This window comes from Polistes fuscatus, unplaced genomic scaffold (assembly GCF_010416935.1).
Source record: "Polistes fuscatus isolate 324 unplaced genomic scaffold, CU_Pfus_HIC Scaffold2, whole genome shotgun sequence".
In the NCBI taxonomy this organism is placed as follows: Eukaryota; Metazoa; Arthropoda; class Insecta; order Hymenoptera; family Vespidae; genus Polistes; species Polistes fuscatus.
Window position 1 is genome coordinate 9,805,340 of NW_025113096.1, and position 23,086 is coordinate 9,828,425.

Genomic DNA, 23,086 nt, shown 5'->3' on the forward strand with positions numbered 1-23,086 from the left:
ACAGAACGACTGCGAAATACTTTGAGAAGGCATTTGGATGATCAAAAAGAAGCCTTTTTAATATTTCGTCTGGAACGTGCATCATCCTGTCGACACGGTAAATCGGACAGTTTTAAAAAAGAATATATGATTCGATCAAGAAAAGTTGTTTATCTTTTTTTTATAATTCTTAATATGATTCATAAAAATAAGTATTGTTTTATTATTAATCATTTTTTTATCGTATTGCACTATTCTGCATTTTAATGTCATTTTGTTAACATTAACTTCTTACTTATTTTACTATTTTATTATTATAAATTCATTATTTATAACGACATTTATTTATGAATCAAGCCAATGGTTTTTGAATTTAAACAAAATTACCATGAATATGATGATATTTAAAAGTTTTTATGTAAATATTATTAGTGAATCCAATAAAAAGTCTAGAACATTTCGATTTCGAATTTGAATGTTCCGTGGGGAATACACAAGTCGTTCTTTAATTTACCTATATTAGTTCAAGCTTTGGAAGGGTCAAGACTCGTTTCTAATCGAACGAAACGCATACGTTCTCGTTGTCCTCCTTACTGCTTAAGTTCTCACGCATTTGGCATTCGAAATTCATTATTTAATTAAGTTCCGAGGAAACGAGCGTAGAATTGACGGTAATGGAAGGCTTAAAGGGATTCCATCGGCAGCTTGGAAACGACAACAACGGAAACGACTGCTGAACCCTTCGCGGGTATAGAAAAACATAGCCGAGTACGCGTAACGCGAATCGGTGGCCAATTTAAATGCAGATCGAGGTTTAAACGCGGTCTGCGTTTGCACACATGAGTCCACCACTACCATAACCACCATCAACGGCAACCATCGTCTATGCCACCCTCGAAACCTCGTTCTCTTCCCTTTTCCAGCACGGTTAATACCACTGGGATTTTAATCGCGAATTTCCACCCGGCGAACTCTTGCAAGCCACGTTTTCGACCTACTCGAACCTTCTTTTCCACTTCTACATTTTTCTTCCTTTCGTTACCAAGTAATTACGACATCTAATCCAATCGAATTTTATACGCTCTCTATCTAGTTTTCAATTGTAAAATATTTATATATATATAAAAATATTGTTTATATTATATACACGTATATATGAGCCATTCGTACACCAAAGCGATTATAAGAATAATTTTTAAAACCGTTCAATAATAATTAATATCAACATATATAATATTTACTTTATCAATTTTCTCTATTTTTGTATTTACTTCATACATATGTTGTATTCAGAAAATACTATATAATCGTGAACTCGCCTCTTTATTATCTTTCTAAACAATCACGTTAGTATCGTGACAGTGTCGTTTCAATCCCTATCACCTACTTACCCTATGATCTTTTCATGATCTATATCGAATTATCAGACAGTTCGTTTTATGTAAATATCGATCGATAAATTACACTCTACTATTACTTCCCCTATTATTCTATCACGAATTAGATATATCTACATTTTAGATGGAGTCATCGATATGATTCGAGCTTCTCTTATCTTTTTCGACAAATTGAATAGAAGAAAGATAGGAGGGGTGGTGTATGTACGGTGATATCGGGGCTGTTAAGTGGCATTGGCTGTGGGGAAAACTACGGGGAACGTTGAGATGGTACATCGTGTGCTTATGAATATTCAGAAATCGAGCGTGTCGTTGCGACCGAGTAGACGAAGATACTCGTAAATGTATAAATACATATATATATAAAGTCGTGTTCTATGCTCACACGCATATCTTTTCGTGCATATTCGTTCAGGAACTCGCCAGTTCGAGCGGTCGGTCGTTCACGTATGTATATGGGAGGGTGAACGGAGAAGTAAAAGAAGAAGAAGGAGAAGAAGAAGAAGAAGAAGAAGAAGCAGAAGCAGATAAAGAAGGAAAAGAAAAAGAAAAAGGGAGAGTAAAAGAGACAGAAAGAGCAAGAGAGAAAGAGAGAGAGAGAGAGAAAGAGGAGAAATGATGACAGCAGATAAGGGTGAGAGATCTCGTCTTGCCTATCGTTCGTTCTCCGGTTACACGAAGGGTCGGAACTATCGATAATCCGCTTAGTCTCGACGTACTGATAAACTGTTTATTATTACTTTCGTATTCTACACATGGGAGAAAAAGGGACAGATAAATTTACTTGTATCGATATCAGCCGTTGCACTTGCACCCTATAATTTTTCTCTCATCGCTTTCTCACTGATTGTGAGAGAGTGAATTGATTTTTCTACTTTTGGATAAGGGACACAAGATTTGCCGCACGAAGGGCTACAAAGATTCGACGGCTAATCCACTTTTATTACTTTTCAGTCAGCGTGCGCGCTGAGCATAAAAGATATCTACCACTTATCCTGGATTATTCCACGATTTAATATCTAACGAAAGGGGAATAGTCGTTAGTTTCTCTGTTTTTGACGTTTCATTTTCGTTCAATTAATTTTTTATTTTCTATAATGTCGCGTAATTTTAAAGTCATTAACTTAGGGGTACATGTTACTTTTAACAACTTTGTTTCACTTTATTATTAACAAATTTCTTATCGATTCACGTCTAAAGTTTTCTTTTTATGTTTTCTTTTTAATAATTATTATGCTATTCGTAGGAATATTCGTATTGTTTTGTTTAATTTCAAACAAAGACTCGATTATACGGGATCAAATTGAATGAATTTCTGTTCTTCGTATAAACGATGATCGTTTACTTTGATTTTAAATTATAATTAGTTCTAGTGAAAATTCGTTGTGGAAGAAAGTCGACAGATTTTTCGAAAATTCGTTCAATATTAGCCACATGGCTCGAATCATAGCAACCGAAGCGTGCCTAATACATACGAGCTTACATAGCACATCTGTTGATTCCTCTCCATTTTCAATACATTCTTTAGGAAAGATACAACTTACAATAAGTAGTAAACTGTGTACAATACTTACATTTTCGAATGAATATAAGCATCGAACGTGAAAGAACGTTGCGCAAAACGAGCTTCGAAAATATCCGATAAACGATCACAGTACATATATAGATATACAGAACTCGAAAACATTTTACGAAGAAGATAGATACAAGAACGAAAAAACCGAAAAAAAGGAAAAGATAAGATCGTACAAAGATTCGAAGAGTATCTTTTATAAATTTTGTTCAAAATGATAATAATAGCATCGAATCATTATCATTAATTTTTCAACACCCGACGAAAAGAATGTGCCTTCGCTATTAAGTAATTCCCGGAACGGGGTACGACTTTTTATAGTAACCATTAAAATCCTGAGCGTTATATTTCCGTAAGACTGAAGAAAAAAAGAGCTAGAGAGAAAAAAGAGAGAGAGAGAGAGAGAGAGAAGAGAGAAGAGAGTGTGTAGATATACGTAGAAATATACATATATAAGAGAAAAAGAAAGAGAGAGACTAAAAAGAGCGAATGAACGAGCCGTAGAAATGCGAATTCTTTTTCTTTGAGCTCTCCGCAAAGGGAAAAAATGTTCTCGACGATACACGTGAGCAGCAATCGGGGACGGTTAAGCCGAAACGCGTCTCATTTAAATTTATGCGACGACCGTACGAAGGGAATGGGCTTGCGAGATACGTTCGTGCGTTACGTATGTACTTATAAATATATATACACAAATCTAGGAAATAGTATGAGTCGATCATGAGAGTACACGTACTCGTGTTGCAAATATGTATTTATGTATATATAAATGTATTTATCTATATATATATACGTAAGAGTGTGGGTGTGCGTTGATCGCGAGAAACAGTGTTTACATGTATGAGTGTTTGGTAAGTATGGTAAAAGCAACTACGAAGAGGACTACGAGACGATGGAGCTATAATACGAAGAAGTAATGGGCGACGTCGTGATTAAATGCAAGGCTGGGGCACTTCGTATTGCGGACGATATCGGCCGCGAATGCGAATCTCCGCGAAGGAAATTTGATACTCGTAATGCGATTAATAACGCTGCGCCTACTCTCTCGGTTGTAGAAAATATTCAGTCTCTATTTCTTTCTCGAATTTCGTGTATAAGGGGTATGGAATCCTTCGGGAATAACTATCCTATAATGTATGATTATTCTATGTTGAGTTTAGGTTTCCATGGGAAAGCTTCTAAATTCTTAACAAATATTTTCCATAAAAGAAAGAAAGAAAGAGAGAGAGAGAGAGAGAGAGAGATGAAAGTACTTTTTACAATCAGTGTTGAGATTTCTAGTATTTTTTGTTCCTTTGGTATTCTTTCTTTCTTCTCTTTTATTTTTCTCTCTCTTTGTATACTTTGAGAACCTTTTCTTAGGATTGGTCCATCCATCGTAAGACGTTCTTATCGGACTTCTGTTTCTTCGTCAACGCTTTAGCCGTTGACTACCGACGTCTTTCTTTGTGTCACGATTATCACGAGTATAGGAGTTGAAACGTGAGAAAGCACGGGATCATTATTGAAATCATTCCTCGACGGAGTAAAAACGATTTTACTTTAACGGTACCATTAATGTCGAACGTTATTACGTGACACTGATATTCCTAGGTATATAAAATTTTTTGGTTCTTTGTAAATTTGGAAAAAAAAAATGATTCGATTCACTGAATGATAAAGAAAGGAGATACATAATCGAGACTCTAACGATACGCATAGAAAATTTCTGATGATGTTCCTGAAGGGTGGAGACTCACTATAGTGGGATGCTGTGCGATTAGACGTTTCAGACACAAAGAAATCCATCGACTGGGGTCAACAGTCGTTCCCTTTCATTCTTCGTACCATCCTATTTTTCTCCTTTTCTCTTTCTCTCTTTCTCTTTCTCTTTCTCTCTTTCTCTTTCTTTTTCTTTTTCTCTTTCTCTTCTTCTTTCTCTTTTTCTCTACTTATACAGTCTCGACCCTTCGATGAATCCTTGCCTCGATTCGGGACCAACTCGATGATGATCGTGGCTTCGTAAAACACGTATGCATATTGTAATTCTTCGAAAGAGTATATACATACATATTTCATCGAGGTATCTCAATTATCGAGCTGCACACTCCTATATTTGTTCCTATCGTTTCAGATTTTAAAACGTTAGAAAACAAAAACGTAGAATGTAAATATTGGGTTGCTCGGAAATTTCGTACCGACATATAAATAGGTATACTTTTATATATTCTTTATTAATAAATATATACAATTAAAGAGTCATTTATACGAAAAAAAATAATACATTTATTAATAGTAGAAATATATATATATATATGTACATATATGTATTTTTAAAATCGTCACGAATCCTTTCGGGCTATCCAATATTTTATTTTGCTTTTCACTTTCATTTTGTCGATAAGTTGAAATTCTTTTTGTTAAAAGGATAAAAATAATTTACGAGTGTGAAAAGTTACGCTTCTTTCATAGAGACAGATGTTCGTTAAATCAACGTTAAACGTCAAACACTTTGGTTTTTAAATCTTCATAAATCTTTAGAGGAGTGATAAATCTTACGTTCTTATACGATCACTCATGAATGATGAATGTCATGACGAACGGACGCAAACGTCTCGTTTGAATATATGTACACATATATAAGCGCCAGGAGTCTTATATGCGTATCTGAAAGCGCATAATTCGCATCACTTCGACTTTTGCATGCTAATTCGAACGTCTACTCTGTTATATTATATTTCTTCTATAGTTACGTACAGATATATATCTATACATACATATAAATATATGAATATAGATAAATAGAAAGACGCAAGGCAAGTTATTCAGTATCTTTTTCTACTAGCGCTTCCCATATGAAAAGCGTCGCGAAAAGTATAGAAATATAGTCAAAGAAAAAGAAAAAGGAAAACTAAAATAAAAAGAGAAAGAACGAATAGAATTTGTTTGGGAAAGGTGTAGAAGAGACTTATTATCTAGCCGTGAGATGTGTTTCGTGAAAACATAAGGAAACTCGGTCGTTCTAGAATGGAAAATGTGTAGATAGAAAGTAAAAGAGTAAGAGAAATAGAAATAAAGGGAGAGAGAGAGAGAGAGAGAGACAGATAAACGTACGGTCTGTTGCGTACTTGGCAGTCGAGTTAAGTGGGACTGTTTATTATTTGAACTCCGAGACTTCATTAGAAAGAAACACGATGAGATCTTCAATCTGGATAAACGAGTGAACTGAGAGATATAACAAAAAAAGAGAGAGAGAGAGATAGAGAGAGAGAGAGAGAGAGAGAGAGTAAGGGAATGAGAAGTACATTTTCCAGTTTTATTAATTAATTATATAAAAAAGTCGCACCTTTTGTTTAAAATGTTACTATATTTCTTAAACATTCTTTCTTAATTTAATTGATGAGTTAAGTGTGATGAAGAAATCGTATATTATTTATAAACGACGTTTCCACACACACATACACGCGCAACTTTTCAGACATTCTCGTCCATGAAATTAGATTCTTTTGACTCATTAACGTAGAAAGAACGCAACAGGAAAGAAATTACAAGAATGAGAAAATGATCGTGTTATCTTTTTCTTACCCACTGATCCGAGTAACTTAGAGAGAGAGAGAGAGAGAGAGAGAGAGAGAGAGAAATAGAAACGAATTAGTAATATTTACCATCAAAGAGAGGAACTTCGTTTACTCAGTTCTTTTCAATGAAATCTCACCCCCGCTTTTATACTTTTCCCGCACCCCATAGACCCTTTTTGGTCGTGAGTCAGATGTCATATGCGAAATATATGACAGAAAGATAGAAAGAGAGAGAAAGATAAAGAGAAAGAAAAAGAGAAAGAGAAATAAGGATTCGTGCTAGAGTGCACAGGCTGATTTCGGTGGTGCAAAGCCCCATCAGCTGAGTTATGGCATCCATAACTAGCACCTACGTCTTTCATTAACCTCGCCATTGTCGCGTGTACTCCGACCACGTCGTTAAAGGGGGATCGAAGATCGTCATGGGGCTAGGGTCGTAGTACCATAGTACCATACCTATTTGCTTTTCTTTCCTTCGTATTTGCCTGCCATATGTCTCGCTTATTGCATGTTCGAGCATTGCTTTTTACACGTTTCTCGTTTGGAAGGATATTTTTTAATATCGACCTGTCCCATGCACATTGTTTCTTTTACATTTTAATTTTCCCATTCTTAGAGTCTACATAAACGTTTTCTTCTTCTTTTAAATTCCGTTATTTAAAGAGAAAACTCGTTATTAAAAATTGCTATGGATGTAAGATCGATATTTTTGTTTAACATTAATTACTTTTTTTTTCACGTTTTTCTTCTTTCTATTTTTCTTTAATATATCAACAAGATTTTCATATAGATTTTCTCCATCGAGTGACTATTTTTATCTCCTACTTATAGATGATCCGATAGAAAGGATATCATAGGGATCGCGAATACACAAATCGGCGTAATCGCTGGGACCCTTCGGCGATGTCAAACAGCATCCATCACGATCGAACATTTAGATACTTTAGGACATCTGCTGCTCTAGTGGTTGGTATATATATATGTACGCATATGTGTGTGTTTTATTCCATGAGTTTCCACACAACTTTTTGACTGTTCGATCGTTGACCTATATAGCGTTTCGTTTCGGATAGAATCGTTCATTCGAATGTAGTTTTTCTCTCACTCAGTATGTACGCTCTCGGGTTAAAGCGTGTGCAGGATTAAATCGACGTAGAAAAAATTCGTGGTATCGTTATTCCGCTCGTTAGCGAGCTCATTGGTGGAGCACGGGAAACGAAAGCACGTTTCGAAATGTTCGGACAGGATTGCTGTATCGTCGGTACTTTCCAGACTTTTACAACGAGTACTAGCGGTGTTAGTGGTAGTGGTAATGCTGCTGGTTTGTTGTTTGTTGCTATCGCACGTTCGTCGGACGATTCGGGTTGGAATTTTCACGGCTTTCACCGATGAAACAAATACCGAGCCTGACCGCATGTAGCTACGCGGTTTCATGATTAGCCACTGTGCGTTGCCTGCTGCTGAAATATTTTTTTTCATCTTTTTTAACCTTTTTGTAGCTATCTATAGTAATGTATATTGTATATATATATGTGTGTGGGAGTGTTATAGTAGGAGAGAGAATATAAACAGAGAGAGCTTTTATTAAAGCATTTATTCGTTGAATCGCACTCGCCCCATAGCGATGTCTATCCCTTTTCTCTCTGATTTTTTTCACCACCACTACCACCACCACCATCACCACCATCACCACCATCACGAACCAATATGAGCTTCGAAACCGACGGACTTTTAGGCGTCTACCTACAGCAGGTTAAGCAACGTTGGAAAATTCAGCGAAAATTGTACGGTAAATTATTTCCAGCTATCCCTACTTCCTTCTTTCTCTCTCTTTTTCTTTTTCCTTGTAGAACCCTTATTCGAGTCGAGAGAACCCCTCGCGCGAAAATTTCTCCTCCTCTCTCGTCTATCGTTACAGACCACTTCTTCATACTACGATACTACCTAGTCCGGATTTTAAACGACGAGTAACGGTGGCAGCGAATAGGCGTCGTTTCGTTACGTCCACTTGCCTAGATTTTCTCGTTAAAAAACTTTTCACTCTCGCTGCGAGAAATTGTCCACAATCGGTAGTTTTCTCTTCGTGCAGTAGCAACAGCAACGGGGATTCGTTTTTAATTTATTCGATTGCTAAATACGTTTAATTGGTATACCAATAATCTATATTTATTATAGTTCTCTGTGTGAAGCAAATATTTCTTTGCATCTATAGATTTTTCATAAATAGACAGAAAAATAATTGAATAAATTGAATAGAATTTAATAATATTTCTACATATAGGAACATTTTTATTTATAATAAATATCGTAGATTTTAAGAGAAAATAAATTATGTTAATATTTTGTCGGATATCCTTCGAAATGTATAATAGCATTCAATATTTTGTTCATTTAATTTATTAAATTTGCATTCATGTCATACATTTTTCTTTCCTATTATTTTTCGATCCTCTATCACTTTAATTTTCTTCAACTATATTCGATAAGTGTTTTAAATCAAATTAATGTTAGATGATTTTGAATAAAAAATATAAATTAATGGATAAATGTTGTTAGAACTGATTTGATTTTTTACATTTCAATGCTTCTTAAGTTTCGAGGAGGAAAGAAAACGAAATGAAAAAGGAGGGTGGCGAGAAACGTGTTATATTTTTAGCGATGTTTTTCGGTTAGCTTGGGTGGCCCGGGCGGTACCGTTTCCGAGAGCTTTTATATAGTGTAATAAACATCACCGAAAGATAAACTAATTTGTCCCGAATTTATAAAGTTTCAAGGTTCGTTCATCTCTCGTGCAAGATAGTAAGAAAGATACATGGATTCTTCGTGTGTCGAAATAATAATAAAAAAGAACACAAAAAGAAGAAACCTCAAATCGTAGAAAAATTAATGTCGACAGGATGCCGGTGAGGTTGAAATTCGCCGAGCGCGATTCTCTCGAGAATATTTATCTCGTTGAATTTGCGAAATTAATGGGAACATTTCTAATTTTAATGGCGCTTTTGTTACGACGTATTAATTAAGCCACGAGCTGGAAAAATACGAAACGTAGGCACAATACGAACGTCGAAGCGTATGAAAGGCGGACGAATAATATGAGGAAAAAAAAAGAAATTATAAAAATCACGTCGACTCTAGATACAAATGAACTACTCTATAACAATGTCGAAGTTGATTCTTTTGTTCTATAGGTATAAACATATATACGTTATATTAAATATTAAATCTTCGATAATCATTTGTAAATGGTATTTAATGTTATATACGCATAGACATATAGACGCATGTGCGATAACTTTCTTCTCGACGCGTAGGTTTTATTTATGAGCTACTTTCAAATCGACCTTGAAATCCATGCCGATTACGTGACAGCACGTTAATAACATCCATTACGTCTCTTTCACCAGTGATAGAAAGAGAGTGTGATAGAGAAAGAAAAGGGGGGAGAACCTTCTCCACCACCTAGACGCGTGTCATGCATATGATAACTCGATATGCGATCTCCATGAGAACGTAGGCGACTATGGTCGCATGTGGTCACCGCAGCAGCATCGCGTACCATGAGAAATTCTCCAATGTATCTTCGAACTGGCGTTTTATACCTACCTACGAGCTTTCCCAATGATGAATAGATATCGAAGGGATCAAAGTCGAGCCGCGATGCGACTATCGTTGATAAATTTCTCGATGACTGCGATACGTCTCGATACGTCGAAGGGGAAAATACGTATATATCATATAGAGATAATATATATAATCGTAGTATGTAACTATGTGATTCCGTCTAGCAATTTAATGCGAATGCTTCGTGGTTAATACTACGATAAAAATAAATGTCTACGTTTAAGATGATCATTGATAGTTTCCTATTCACGTTTATTATTTATTTTCTTTTAAAAACAAAACCTACATTTTTCGATATCCGTTTGTCGCGCAAGACTCGAGATGAAATATGTGTATAAACGATCACGATATATTCGTCACGTAAGGTCGGACATTTTTCTTCCGATCTCCGACGATTTCGCGAGCCGAGTAGAAAGGAGTAACAGAATAGCTGGAAAATAAAAAAGAAAAAAAAACAAGTAAATAAAATAGAAAGACAGAAAACACGAAAAAGAATCGCGGATGTAGGAAGTAATAATTAATATACACCGGCATGTCGGCCGACAATCGTTTGGAAGACAACAAAAAAAAAAAGAAAAAGAAAAATGAAAAAGAGAAGCTCAAGTCTGGGTCTCTCTGTTTGTGAGCGTCCTTGATGAAGACGCATTCATAGCGCGTCTTTCGCGGGAGTTTCAAACGATAAAGGAAGTTTCCCCGGAATTTGTCGGACGGACGAAAGCAACCTCGTCGTATGGATTGCTTTATCTCTTTCTCCCTCCCACACGCAAACACACATATGCATGTACACATATATCTTCTGTCTATCTTCAATGCTGGACGAAGAGAAACGATCGTGGTCGTCTCACCCTTTCGTGCGCGTTACATTGTTTCAGTGATACACACGGGAAAAGAGAAGAAGGACCTTCGCGTTTGTATTATTTTTTATCCACCACCTCATCCTCTAACTTTTCCACAAAGCTTTTTCCTTTTTTTTTCCTCTTTCTCTCTTTCTCTCGTACATTCTGCGAACTCCTTGTTTTCCTCCTACCGACGACGTGTTTGTCGTTCCACGAGAGAAAGAGAGAAAGATAGCACAGACGCGTTATTGTGTTATGGAATATGACAGCTTCCAGCATCTATCTATCTATATCTCTCTTTCTTTCTTTCTTTCTTTCTCGACTAAAGCCGTTGACGCATCTCCTATTCGTGCAAACGTCATTATTTTTTGCAATTTGCTAAGCAGATGCCCCTTATTGTACTCGCCATTGCCGCCAGGAAGAATCCGTTTCGTTTCCCTTCGTCTCTCTGTATCATTCACCCACCCTACGACCCATTTCGACCCTTGTGTCTCTTACTTGCTTACTCTCTCTTTCTCTTTTTGTATTTTTCTTCCTTTTCCCTTTACTTCGCGGTACATATATATATATATATATACGTCTAACGCAATCTTGGATATTATTCACGCAATGAGAAATACGGACTCGCTCGTAAAATGAGTACTGGAAAAACATCGGCAACCTGCTTGGATTTTAACCGACTTCCCAACACACATTGTTGTACTCTCCGTTCTTTTTGTTCTTGTCTTTTTTTGTGTTATTCTTTCTCCACCTTCTCCTCGTGTTGTCGTGTTATTCTCATACACGATGGTTCCTCTGCATTTAGACTGCAAAATAATAATTCCACCTAACGACGTCGTAACATTGTCTCCTACTTGTCCCTTACCGTCATCATCCTTTTCTATCTCCCTCACTTTTTGTTTTCTTATCTTTGGTAAGCCTTCAATGAGGATATGATTTCTTCTTTTTTCTTCTTTTTGTTTTTTTTCTTTTTAATTGTTTGTAGAACAATTCGAAAGAGTTAGACTTATTCGAGTTGAATCAAAACAAGTCGTTTATATTGATAATAAAATGATAATATTTCGTTTAATCGATAAAGCTATTACTCGAGGATTTCGTTAAAGTTAACAAGCCGCATAATGAATTTCATCAGATTACAATTTAATCGACGTTGAGAGCTTACTCATCGTCGTTGATATTTCCTTTCAAGAGATGCTCTCTTTATCGGTAGGAACGATCTTCTATAAAGAAAATATGATTAGCGTTAATTGCTTTTTCGCAAGGAACTACTTAACGTTGATAAATGCAATTAACTTCGTGACTACTCGTTCGATCGAATTTCTTTTTTTTTTTTTTCTTTTTATATCCGCATAAAACATTTTTTATTCTACTTATATATTACTTTTTCATCTTCTTTCAATATGACTCGGAGTGAAATTATTTATATAATTTTTGCAACGTGCATCATTTCCGAGACTTTAACCACAGACTTTTCTTTTCCTTCTTCTTCTTCTTCTTGTTTTATCTTTGTTGCTCTCGCAACAGGTACAAATCGTATATAAGGAAGATTACGTTAAAACTTGCACGAGGTAGGTACTTGCATTTCTTCCAGCAGGTTGAAGAAGGCAACGTAATCCGGCGAATTTCGAAGAATGGATCCCACGAGAGGGGCACAAGTATCCGTCACGGTGCTTGCCTTTAGAAGGAGTAGTCGTTGCATTTTCTCCTCTTTCGTCCTTTTTCGGGGGACTTGTCGACATCTCCCTTCAATCCTTAAGCTTACCTTCTCGTTATGTAAACTCTTATAAGAAGAGAATATACGAATATATATTTTTATATATGTGCACATACGTATACGCGTATGTACTTGTGTACGTACATGTATACATATATACACATAAATATATGTATATACATGAACGAGTTAACGAGCATTCGTCTAACGTAAATTAAAAAGTGCGTGTTACGCGAATGTATGGTGTGGATAAGTGCTTCGCTGGTTTTTTGCCCTGTTTTTTTTTTTTAATTTTAAATTCCTTTCCTCAAACTCGGTCCTCTTCCGTGAGATCTTTCGAGTCTCCTCGATTCGAATCGCTCGAAAAGTTTTCTGTGAATTTAAAGGGCCTACCCTCTCCTCGCATCTTCTTGACTTCTTGTTCGTGCTGAAACCTTTTTAGAGAACGTTGAATTTTCATCGACAAATAAAAAAAAAAAAGTCCAAATTTTTACGTGTATAAGAAACTATCGAAACATACCAATATACCTATAAGTGGGTTGCAAAGGAACCTAATCCTTTAAGAGCAAAACATTTCTCGAATCGCTTATCCAACTTCTTCTATTTCTTTTTTTTTCTGAGGAAAAGAATTTTATTGGAACTTCTTTTTTTTTTTTTTTCTTTAGTAAAGTTAGGAATAAAAACTCGGAAATGCCTGAGGGACACGAGGAGTCAAAAGGATGCGAAATCGATCATAATACGATCGCATGGTTTCACCTTTCCCCATCCTCTCTTTCCTTTTTTCCTCCTATCTCACACCATTGAATATCCTTCGCTAATTTCGAATGCGAATTTGCGTAGAGGTAGACGAGTAATATGATGTAGCCTCGTTGAAGGGAAAAGAGTAAAAAAAGTAAGAGAAAAGGAAAGAGAAAGAGAAAGAGAGAAAGAGAGAGGAAAGGGGAAGGGAGAAAGAGAAACACCGAATATCCCATAGGACCGAATCATTCGGTTCAGAGTTCTGAAGCTTTCGCGTACTCGACAGCGTGAGGGAAAATCGAGAAAGAGCGGCGGAGAAGTCGTTCGTTGGTGGTTGTTAGAGAAGGTGGAGAAAGGTGGGTGGGTATAGGTGGGGGTTAAATCGAGGGAGGAGCGACTTTGGTGGCTGAGTCTTCTGAAAGTACTCATTCAAACGGTTCACGGCAGTCTGACGTACGGCAAATCATTAATTGAAATTCCGTTACGCGAACGCGGTTCGTTCATTGCTTCCGTCCTATGTGTGTGTGGAATGTGCACGTGCATATGCGCGAGCGTGTTGAACATCGACTTTTATGCTACTTTTACTTATCAGAGAGCAGACTAGATGATATTCCGTGTCATTCTCTTATTAAAGTAAATCAGAAAGAAGAGAGTGGGGGAGTGAAAGAGAGAGAGAGAGAGAGAGAGAGGGATGAAGACGGAGTGTGAGGAGGTGGAAGAGGAGGTGGTGGTAGAAGGGTGATGGCACGGGAGCTCGTGCTTAATTACGCGACTATACGCGCACGCATCGCGCTTCATTTGATGTCTGTGCCTTTTTATCGGTGGGAAGAATGACTCTTCCACCCTATTAAAGTCAGCGGGGAATAAATCATTCGTGACGGCAAAGTAACGGAGATACGATCGTTTCGTTTTTCATTGACTTTCAATAGGGAATCTCTCTCTCTCTCTCTCTCTGTCTTTCTCTTTTTTAATGCCGATGTAATGTATCTCTTTCTCTATCTCTGTCTGTATGTTTGTCTGTCTGTCTGTTTCTCGATATAGTAATAATAACAATAATAACAATCAACGAAAGTAATAACGATAATGACGATAACAACAACAACAGTAGCAGTAACAGTAGGGAAAAGGGAATAAGAAGAAGATGAAGAAATAGAAGAAGAAAAAGAAGTCGAACGGTGACGGCAATAAAAGTAATAATGGTAAAAATAATGAGAGCAAATAAAACATAGGCTAACGATCAAGGTCGGTCTAATGAGAAGTAGCAGCAGACAAGGGCGAAAGGTGGTGAGAGGAGAGAGTAGTGGGGATGGAAACGAACGAGATAGAAAGATTTCAGCGAAGCAGAAGCTTCGACGTTTCCCAGTCTGGTATTATCCTCCTATCTTCTGCTATATTTTCTCTCTTCTTTTCTCTTTCTTTCTCTTTCTCTTTCTCTTTCTCTTTCTCGTTCTGTCTTTCTCGTTACGCTTGTACTTTTCGAGGTAGAGCCTAGCGCACGCGACGTCCGGGATATAGTTTCTTTCGAAGTTTATTGTCGTTCTCCCTGTGATGTCGGCCTGGCCTTTTGAGTGACGGGGAAAATGGCACTTTTATGTCTCTCTGCTACCACTACCAGCACCACTACTATTGCTGGCTTCTGTTGCTGCTGTTACTGTTACTGGTGATGCTGCTGTCGCTGTTACTGTCGCTAGAGCCGCCGCCGACTCTGTTACTGCTAATGCGTCTCGTAATAATTTCGTTTTTTCACCGGTAATGCGCGACTACCAAGCTGGTAGTAGCTACTGTTCGATAGGACAGTATTAGTAAACGTATACGTATAAGGAATAATGATCTATACTTTAAAAAGAATTTTTCATTTTCTTTTTTTGTCTTCTGTTCACAGAGAAGGTAGAAACATGTCGGAAGTTAAGACAGAAAGGCCTCGGACTGCCGGTCGAATAGCACCGACTGGTCGGGTCACTCCAAACGTTCATCAATCGGCTGGTGGTGGAAGACGGAAGGCTATACCTGTACCACCTCCTAGAGTTCCAACTCCTATGCCTTCAGCCAATAACAATCAGCAAAGGTTAGTTTACTGTTGGAATTATTGGAATAATTTCATAGTTGCATCTTTTGTTAGCAATTAATCGAATTGTAGAAGTGAACTTTGAATATTTGACTTTTACCTTTGTTTGATTCACTCGAATAGTAGGTTTCAATATTTTCAGGTAATAACGAAAATTATGTAAATTATATTCGGGAAGTATGAATTTAAATGCTCGAATTATTTAAATATTTTATAATTGTATAAATAATTTGATTTATTTTTTTCTAGAATTATTGATAGTATTTCGTTTAAAAAATAATACGAATACAATACATTTCTATGAACTTTTATTTTTCGTCAATTTTATGAACGAGAACGATTGGAAAGATCGTCGAAATGTATCAAAATCCAATTCACTCGAATTCGAAGTTTCCTCCTACAAAGATCTAATCTCGTAAATATACTTTGAAGTTTCTCGATTCGAAAAGGGATGTTCACGCGTATACGCGGCATACCACACAACTTATAGTCGAAAGTACGCCTCCCTCTCTCGTGGTGGTTGGTCGTGGTGAACGATCTAAATGCACGGGGAATCGAACTTTTAATGTGACTTTCGAGTTGTATCGCTTGTACAAAGATAGACGCCATTAAATACGTTGGGTTAGAGGTGTTTCCTACCGACTGATTGAACTTTGTCGAGTTAGCGAACGGTCACCATACTCGTTGGAATAGGGTTTCTCTCGATTAATCTGCAAAGGTTTCCTCGTACTTAAGCTTTGCTATAAGTTTTGCCATAGTCAAAATTAATTCGTATAATAACGAATTTTGCATCGTACATGTGTGACCTTTATGTAAGACTAGCATTATTAAATTATATTTATATCAATTTTTACAAATTTCTCTATTTTTCTTTTTATTTAATTTTATTATATTTCACCTTTTTTTGTGTGTAAAATTACGTAAATTGTCTCGTGCAAATATGTGACTATATCATTTTAATGTTATACATATATATCGGTTGAATCACGAAATGAAGAAGTATATTTTCTTTTATACTCTTGTCGACTTTATTTTAAAACATTACTTACATCATACGCTTTCCACTGTCAGCTTTTATTGATCGGTAGCCGAAAAATCAAATTTACTTGTACATCATTGTTTAACACATATTTCGATGCTTTATTTTATACTATTATTTTTCTAACAAACAAACGCAAAACGATTTTCTTATCTTAACTTTTTGAATATTTTTATTAATAATCATTAACAATTTATAGAAGCAATTATGGTGCGAGTTTCTATTTTATTCTTCCTCCTTCCCTCGCCACCGTATTACCGAAGAATTCGGGTTCATATTGACGGGTATTTTGTATGTATTTTATTAATCCACTACCAGTAACTAATGTATTAAACTTTGTTAAAAAAAAAAAAGTATTTTAATAGGTGTATTTATAAACAACTGAAAATAATCTTGGTAACTTAGCATGAGCAAAGTTTTCTTTGAACCATGTTATACCAGCAAAAGAAAAAATTTATGATCGATCTAAAACAATCTAATGTAAGCCGATCACGTTTCGTGGTTCACTCGGTCAAACATATAGTATAAAGACAAAGAAGATTGAATGACGTAAGAATATGGACGAATTATCGAAGGTTTGAGCCTTTAAGAGCATAAACCTCACAGGCCAATGCGTGGACGATGAGATCACTGAAGTGGCCGGTGGTTTCGAGTTTCGTGAACTTTAATCAGCCGGACCGAACTCAAGCCGTATTCCCTTAATACCATTTATTTAATAGCGCATAGCCCCTGCTACGGAAGTCGATACAACTAGTCTAGAAGCTAGCATGAAATTCCCCCTAAAATTAAGGACAAACTTGTGAGCTTTATTGTTACCAAGGTATTTACGATTTTATTGATATCTAAATGCATTAAGGAAGTTCAGGAAAAGAAAACAATTAAATCTATTTTGTTTCAATTTCTTTAGCCTTTAAATCCTTCGAAAACTAATTTAGAAATGTTTTTCCGAAATAATTTGTTTTTAAAACAAGAAATTTAGTTCTTCAGTAGAGCTTACAAAAAACTGTTCTCGGAATACAAAGCTTTATTCTATGATCCGCTTTTTAATTTCTCATTTTATTTTATTTTCTATATACGAGCATTTTCAGAAGCATTTCAGATATATATTTTATTAATTCGTCATGTTTATATTTCAAAAGACGAAGAATTATGAAATGGTACTTGTAATCGTCTTTCGATACTCATTATTTTAACCGAACTTACTCATTCGTTAAAACATAAATAAACGAGAAGACGTAGTCTCGAATTTGACGAGAAATAATTGTAAGTTTTATAACTTGTATGTGTAAACGGTGAAAAACATTTCTGTGAAAAATTCATCATTCTGAAAAAAAGGTTTAACATCAAACGCGCCGAGATTCAATGAACGCAGCTCGTGGATTTAGACGATGCATATATATATATATATATATATATATATATATATATTTGTGTGTGTGTATGTATCTATATATATAATGTATATACCAATGTATCATTTAGACTGAAATATTTTCTTTTTCTTTATTTTATCTTTCTCTCTTTTCTCTCTTCGCTTTTCGTATCCATTTTACAAACGCGATTCGTCGTAGTCGGTTATCCGGATAAAAGCCGCACTAATTACGGATTCTCATCGAGCTATGCTTTGAATTCTTTCTTCGAGACTTCTTCTTTAAAGTCGTCGCGAATCGTGTTGATGAACGGTGAAGTATCGCGTACAGGTGAGGCGTAAGAAGAAAAAAATAATAGAATTCTTTACAAGGGAATAACTTTTAGTAAAAAAAAAAAAAAAAAGAATTCAAAATAAAAAACAATATTTAAAAACCCGATACTCCAATTGAAGCATAAAATTGTCTCTCGTTTGTTCTATCTCAAATCATTATCAATTTTTCTATAAAGTTGTGTTTGAAACAATTTTCAAATTAATTGTTTCTTATGTGGATCAATATTTGATAGTATGTTCATAGTCAATATTAATTCGAGAGAATGAAATAAATGTAAGACGATATGATGAAAAGCTAATACCTACTCGTATATATATGAGCGAAAGATAGATAGATAAATAGATAGATAAATAGATAGATAGATAGTTACAGAGAGAGAGGAAGAGAGAGAGAGAGAAGTATACATTTATCCTCGAAAAGTGTTTTCAGTCGTAACACTAGTAAGTTTTAAGCAGCTTAACCCTTTGCGGAGAATGTAATTCGAAACAGAACGTTGTAGTATTTGTCAAGAATAAAAAGATATATATATATATATACATAATATATACAATATATATGAAATCAATTGCAAACATTTGTAATATTTGCTAGTAAATATAAAGATTTATGTAAATACATAGATAAACATGCTGGTAACGTCGATTATTTTTGTCGAATTTCTATCAACGTTTACCGCTACGTTGATGGTAAGCGCACATATGAGTTCATCGTTCGCAAAGGATTAAAGGGATTTTAGCTGGTTTTCGTTATATGTGTGTGTGTATACCATGAATATTAATACTTACTCGAAAATGTACATAGTATTGTTAATTAGAGATTCAAGCACATTAAATGCGATTCATTTTCTATTATTCTCATTACAAAAAAAAAAGAATTATTTAAAGTAGAAATAATAAAGTAAAAATTGGACAATAGAGAGCGAACAAACTCGATATAACTGAATAATGATCTGCGTAATAAATTAAATTTGAATACGTATGTATTTCATTCGTATAAATTACTTCGTCGAATTTTTACAAAGACGTGTAAGCGTCAGAAGATCAAACGGATTAGAATGATATGCCGTATTAGTAATCAATAATGTAATGAATCGTTAAGATAAACGTCGACTATCTAAGCATCATATCTGTGTTTGTATTCCAATACAGTTATATACGTGAACACGCGTTTCTATGTGTTCGCGAATATGTCTGTACGCGTTGCGAGAGTAACAGAGGCAAAGGTTCGTTAGGTTCACGGCACGGACCAAAATTCTGTTAACCACAATTCAAATAGGCTTGTGTTTGCCGCTTTATATCAAACAAGGAGAAGTACTATATCAAAGACCTACTACCCGTATGGGTTCATTAGACAGTATTTAGCATCATTATACTGACATGTGCGTTAACTCTCGTTGCTATTATATGTCTCTGTTAAAAAGATGGGAAGTATTATACAGACTGTATCTATACATTTGTGTATTGTATCTTAAAACAATGAGATGTTATATTAAAACGAGAAGCTTAATTATTGTTCTTGCTAAACGCGCGCACGGGAAAACGTTCAAAGTGTGTATGTTGGTATAGTATTTTGTTCTATATAAAGATTAGAGAAAGTAAAATAAATTTTTTCTATGCCACAATATTAGTTACAACAGTAACGTTCATTTGCGAAGTACAAAAACGTAAAATAAGAGGTTAAAAAAATATTTTGATCGTAAATAATGAATAGCTTAATTCTAAGGGGCCGTTTATTTTGTTATTTTATTTATTTTTCTATTATTTTGTTTGTTTGTTTTTGGTTTTACTGCAGAATGCATTAATCCTTCATATATTTTTGAAAGATTTATTTCATAGAACAAGGAATAACCGCTATTAATAGGAAAGCTGGATCGTTGGTCTTTCACAGGGGAGCCAAATAATTCGGCAGGGTGAATGAGAGAGAAATAGAGAAAGAGAGAGAGAGAAAAAGAGAGAGAAAGAGAAGAAAGGAAGGAAGGGGTTGAAAATTTCTGCTTCAAAGAGATCTGCAGATCGTCGTTGCTAACGAAGGCTGCTGTCATTGCACCAGAACACGCGTCAATTAACTCTTTTTTCCCTTGTTCATTCTTTTTCTCTCTCTCTCTCTTTTTTTTTGTTTTCTCTCTTTTGTTTCATCAAAGAGATCAAACTTCGATTATGTACCTCACGTAGGAAAGTAAAAGAGGTCAAAGATGATCAAGATCTATAACGACGACGACAACGACGACGATAATATTTTACAAATATATTAAATGATTAAGTGTCGTGCAAATTAAAAATATTAACCAAATTAGAGATTCGAGAAAGTGGCTTTTTCACAACTTTTCTTTTTTTTTTTTTGGAATGTTAATTAATTGGCTTAGCGGGAGAAAAATTTATTACATAATTCTGTTTCTCTCTCTTCTTTTTTGTTTCGTTTTTTTTTCAGCGTAAAAATTAATTTCATTTAAATTAAGAAGTTCATTAAGAGTGTATTTAATTAATCGTGCGACGAACAGGCTACGTTCATGGTAAGCCTTTGAACGAAACTCCATCCAAAATGGGCTTTTGTGGTCGAGTTTTACATGTTCCTCTTTCATGAATAGGATCAAAAGGTTTTTTGGTATCTATTGGAAAGGATTGTGTTCGAGTACTTTTTTTCCTTTCCTTTTTTTTTACGAAATACGATAATATAAATGACTCCTAACAAATACGTCAGGAAAATACTACTACTACTGATTTAATTTCGATTACGATCTAAATGGTTTCAAACGAAATAGGTTAAAAACTGTTATTTATTTTATAATTCTTTATATCGAGATTAGTATTTATTACTCGCTATTCACGAGATACTTACAAAACGAATAGTATTATAGAATACAGTAAAAAAGGTATTCGTAAGTGCTGTAAAATCAATGCTTGGAATAGCACGTAAAACTCAGTGAATGAAAATCTTTTAACTTTAGAATAATATGTTCACTTACGTGAATCTTGCGCACGTGTATTTTGCTTAAAAGAAAAAAATTACAAGTAAAAAAAAGAAACGTAGATGGAGAGGAGGTACGGTGGTGGAAAGAAAAAGAGGAAATTTTACCGTGAAAGAAAAAACGTAGATGGTATTAAGGGGTTAGGGGTAGTTAGAATTTTCAAAAAATCGATTTTTTGAAATTTTCTTGTAGTATGATGTTTCGAAAATATTTCTTGAAAATTTTAAGCCAATTGAATGAGTAGTTTTCGAGATATCCGAAAATTAGTGAGGGGCTCTGAAGCGATATTGCGCTAAGACAACTTTAAACTCGTTTTTCTTCTTTTTCAAATACGGTGACGGCTGTAATTCAAGAACCATGAATGAAATTTATACAGCTTTTTTAAAACATAAAAACCTAATACTTGATCAAAGGATCTTCGTTTTTGTTGAAAATTTCGATTTATTTTTAACAGCAAACTATTGATTTTTTCCTTGAAAATTCGGGAGTAAGCTTTTAGAAGCCGCTATTTTGTTAATTTTCAAAAAAAGAAAAAACTTCGATTAAGTACTAGATTTACTATCAAACTAAAGACTTTTCTTTGTTCGATTGATTTTAAATGAAACAGTACAAAGTTATGATGGTAATCGCAAAGTACTACTTGTGAGAGGGGATCCAACAAAAATAGCAGTAACTTCGTCCAAAATTAATTTTGTTTTTTTGAAAATTTGGTGAAGTCAAGTTGAAGTATTATATAATAACTCTGTATTATCATCTTCATAAAATAAATTAAATTATTGTCTGAAAAATATTATTAAAAATTATTAAAAATATTCATTTTTTCATGCCTCTGACTACACCTAACCCCCTTAGTATGAAGTCAGATCTTCAGGGTTCGATGACACTTTTTGTGTATTTTTTCTTGCTTCTTCATTCATTATTTTTTTTTCTTTTTTTTTTTATCAATGAATAGGGTTGGAAAAAAGATTTTTGTATCGATGTAAAGTACTCGTCATCGTTGATACATCTGTTTACCAACGAACTAAATAACATTTCAATTTTGTTAAGTTCTTGTTCGAATATCTTGGAGAGCCTCGAGGACAGGTTTGTAGATAAAGGGTGGTAGGGGGGATGTGAGGACGATCATGCGACTCTCGAACCCGTGCCTGACAATTTAATGAGCCGGATTTCACGGGATCGGCGTTGAATGGAAAGGGGACTCGGCAATGTTGTATGAGAGTTCAGTGGCGTATGAGCCAATCGTCGAAGAACGATGAGTACCGTGAAGAGAATGGAACGGGGTGTGAAGGCAAAAGGGCGGAAGATAGAAAGAGTGAGAGAGTGAGGGAGTAAGAGGGAGCGAATGAGAAAGAGAGTGCGAGAGAGAGAAAGTGAGAATGCATACAGGAAAATCCAGGGGTCAAAAGCCCGCGGAAATTTTCGACAAAAGCCGCATGCATTGTACTCGCCAACTGCGAAAAGCTCGTAACGAGGGTTCTACTATTGCTCATGTGTTGTGCTTACTACGAGCATCAGAGCATTACACTCTTTCTATTTTTTTTAACATTATGCCCATCCGAATCCGACCATTGCATCTTTCTTTCTTCCTTTCTTTCTTTCTTTTTCTCTTTCCCATTATTGCATCGCATTTACGCACCTGCCATAAATCTTTGAAGTTTACTACCAACTACACACCACTGTCCACACAGAATGACGAAAAAACAACGTTGTTTTTTCGATTCATACTGTTTCAAGTTTTTACAATTATCGCGAACGTATTTTCATTTTTTCTTCGATATAATTTTATAATTTTCTAGAAGATTATATTATGGTTCAGAGAAGTTAATTTTTTTTTTTTGTATAATTTTTTAGATCGAGTTAATTGTATTGGAAATTTTTTTATCTGAACTCTATTCTCGA

The 23,086-nt window shown here is 35.2% G+C and overlaps 1 protein-coding gene across 1 annotated transcript in view; it reads left to right on the forward strand.

Moving 5' to 3' along the window:
• The window catches only part of LOC122517224 (alpha-protein kinase 1-like), a 122,002-nt gene that overhangs the window by 39,494 nt on the left and 59,422 nt on the right, over positions 1 to 23,086 (forward strand). The window contains exons 2-3 of the mRNA XM_043635661.1: positions 7,338 to 7,472; positions 15,298 to 15,480. Coding sequence (XP_043491596.1) covers positions 15,311 to 15,480 — 170 coding nt within the window. The 5' untranslated portion in view covers positions 7,338 to 7,472; positions 15,298 to 15,310. The remainder of the gene's footprint in view (positions 1 to 7,337; positions 7,473 to 15,297; positions 15,481 to 23,086) is intronic.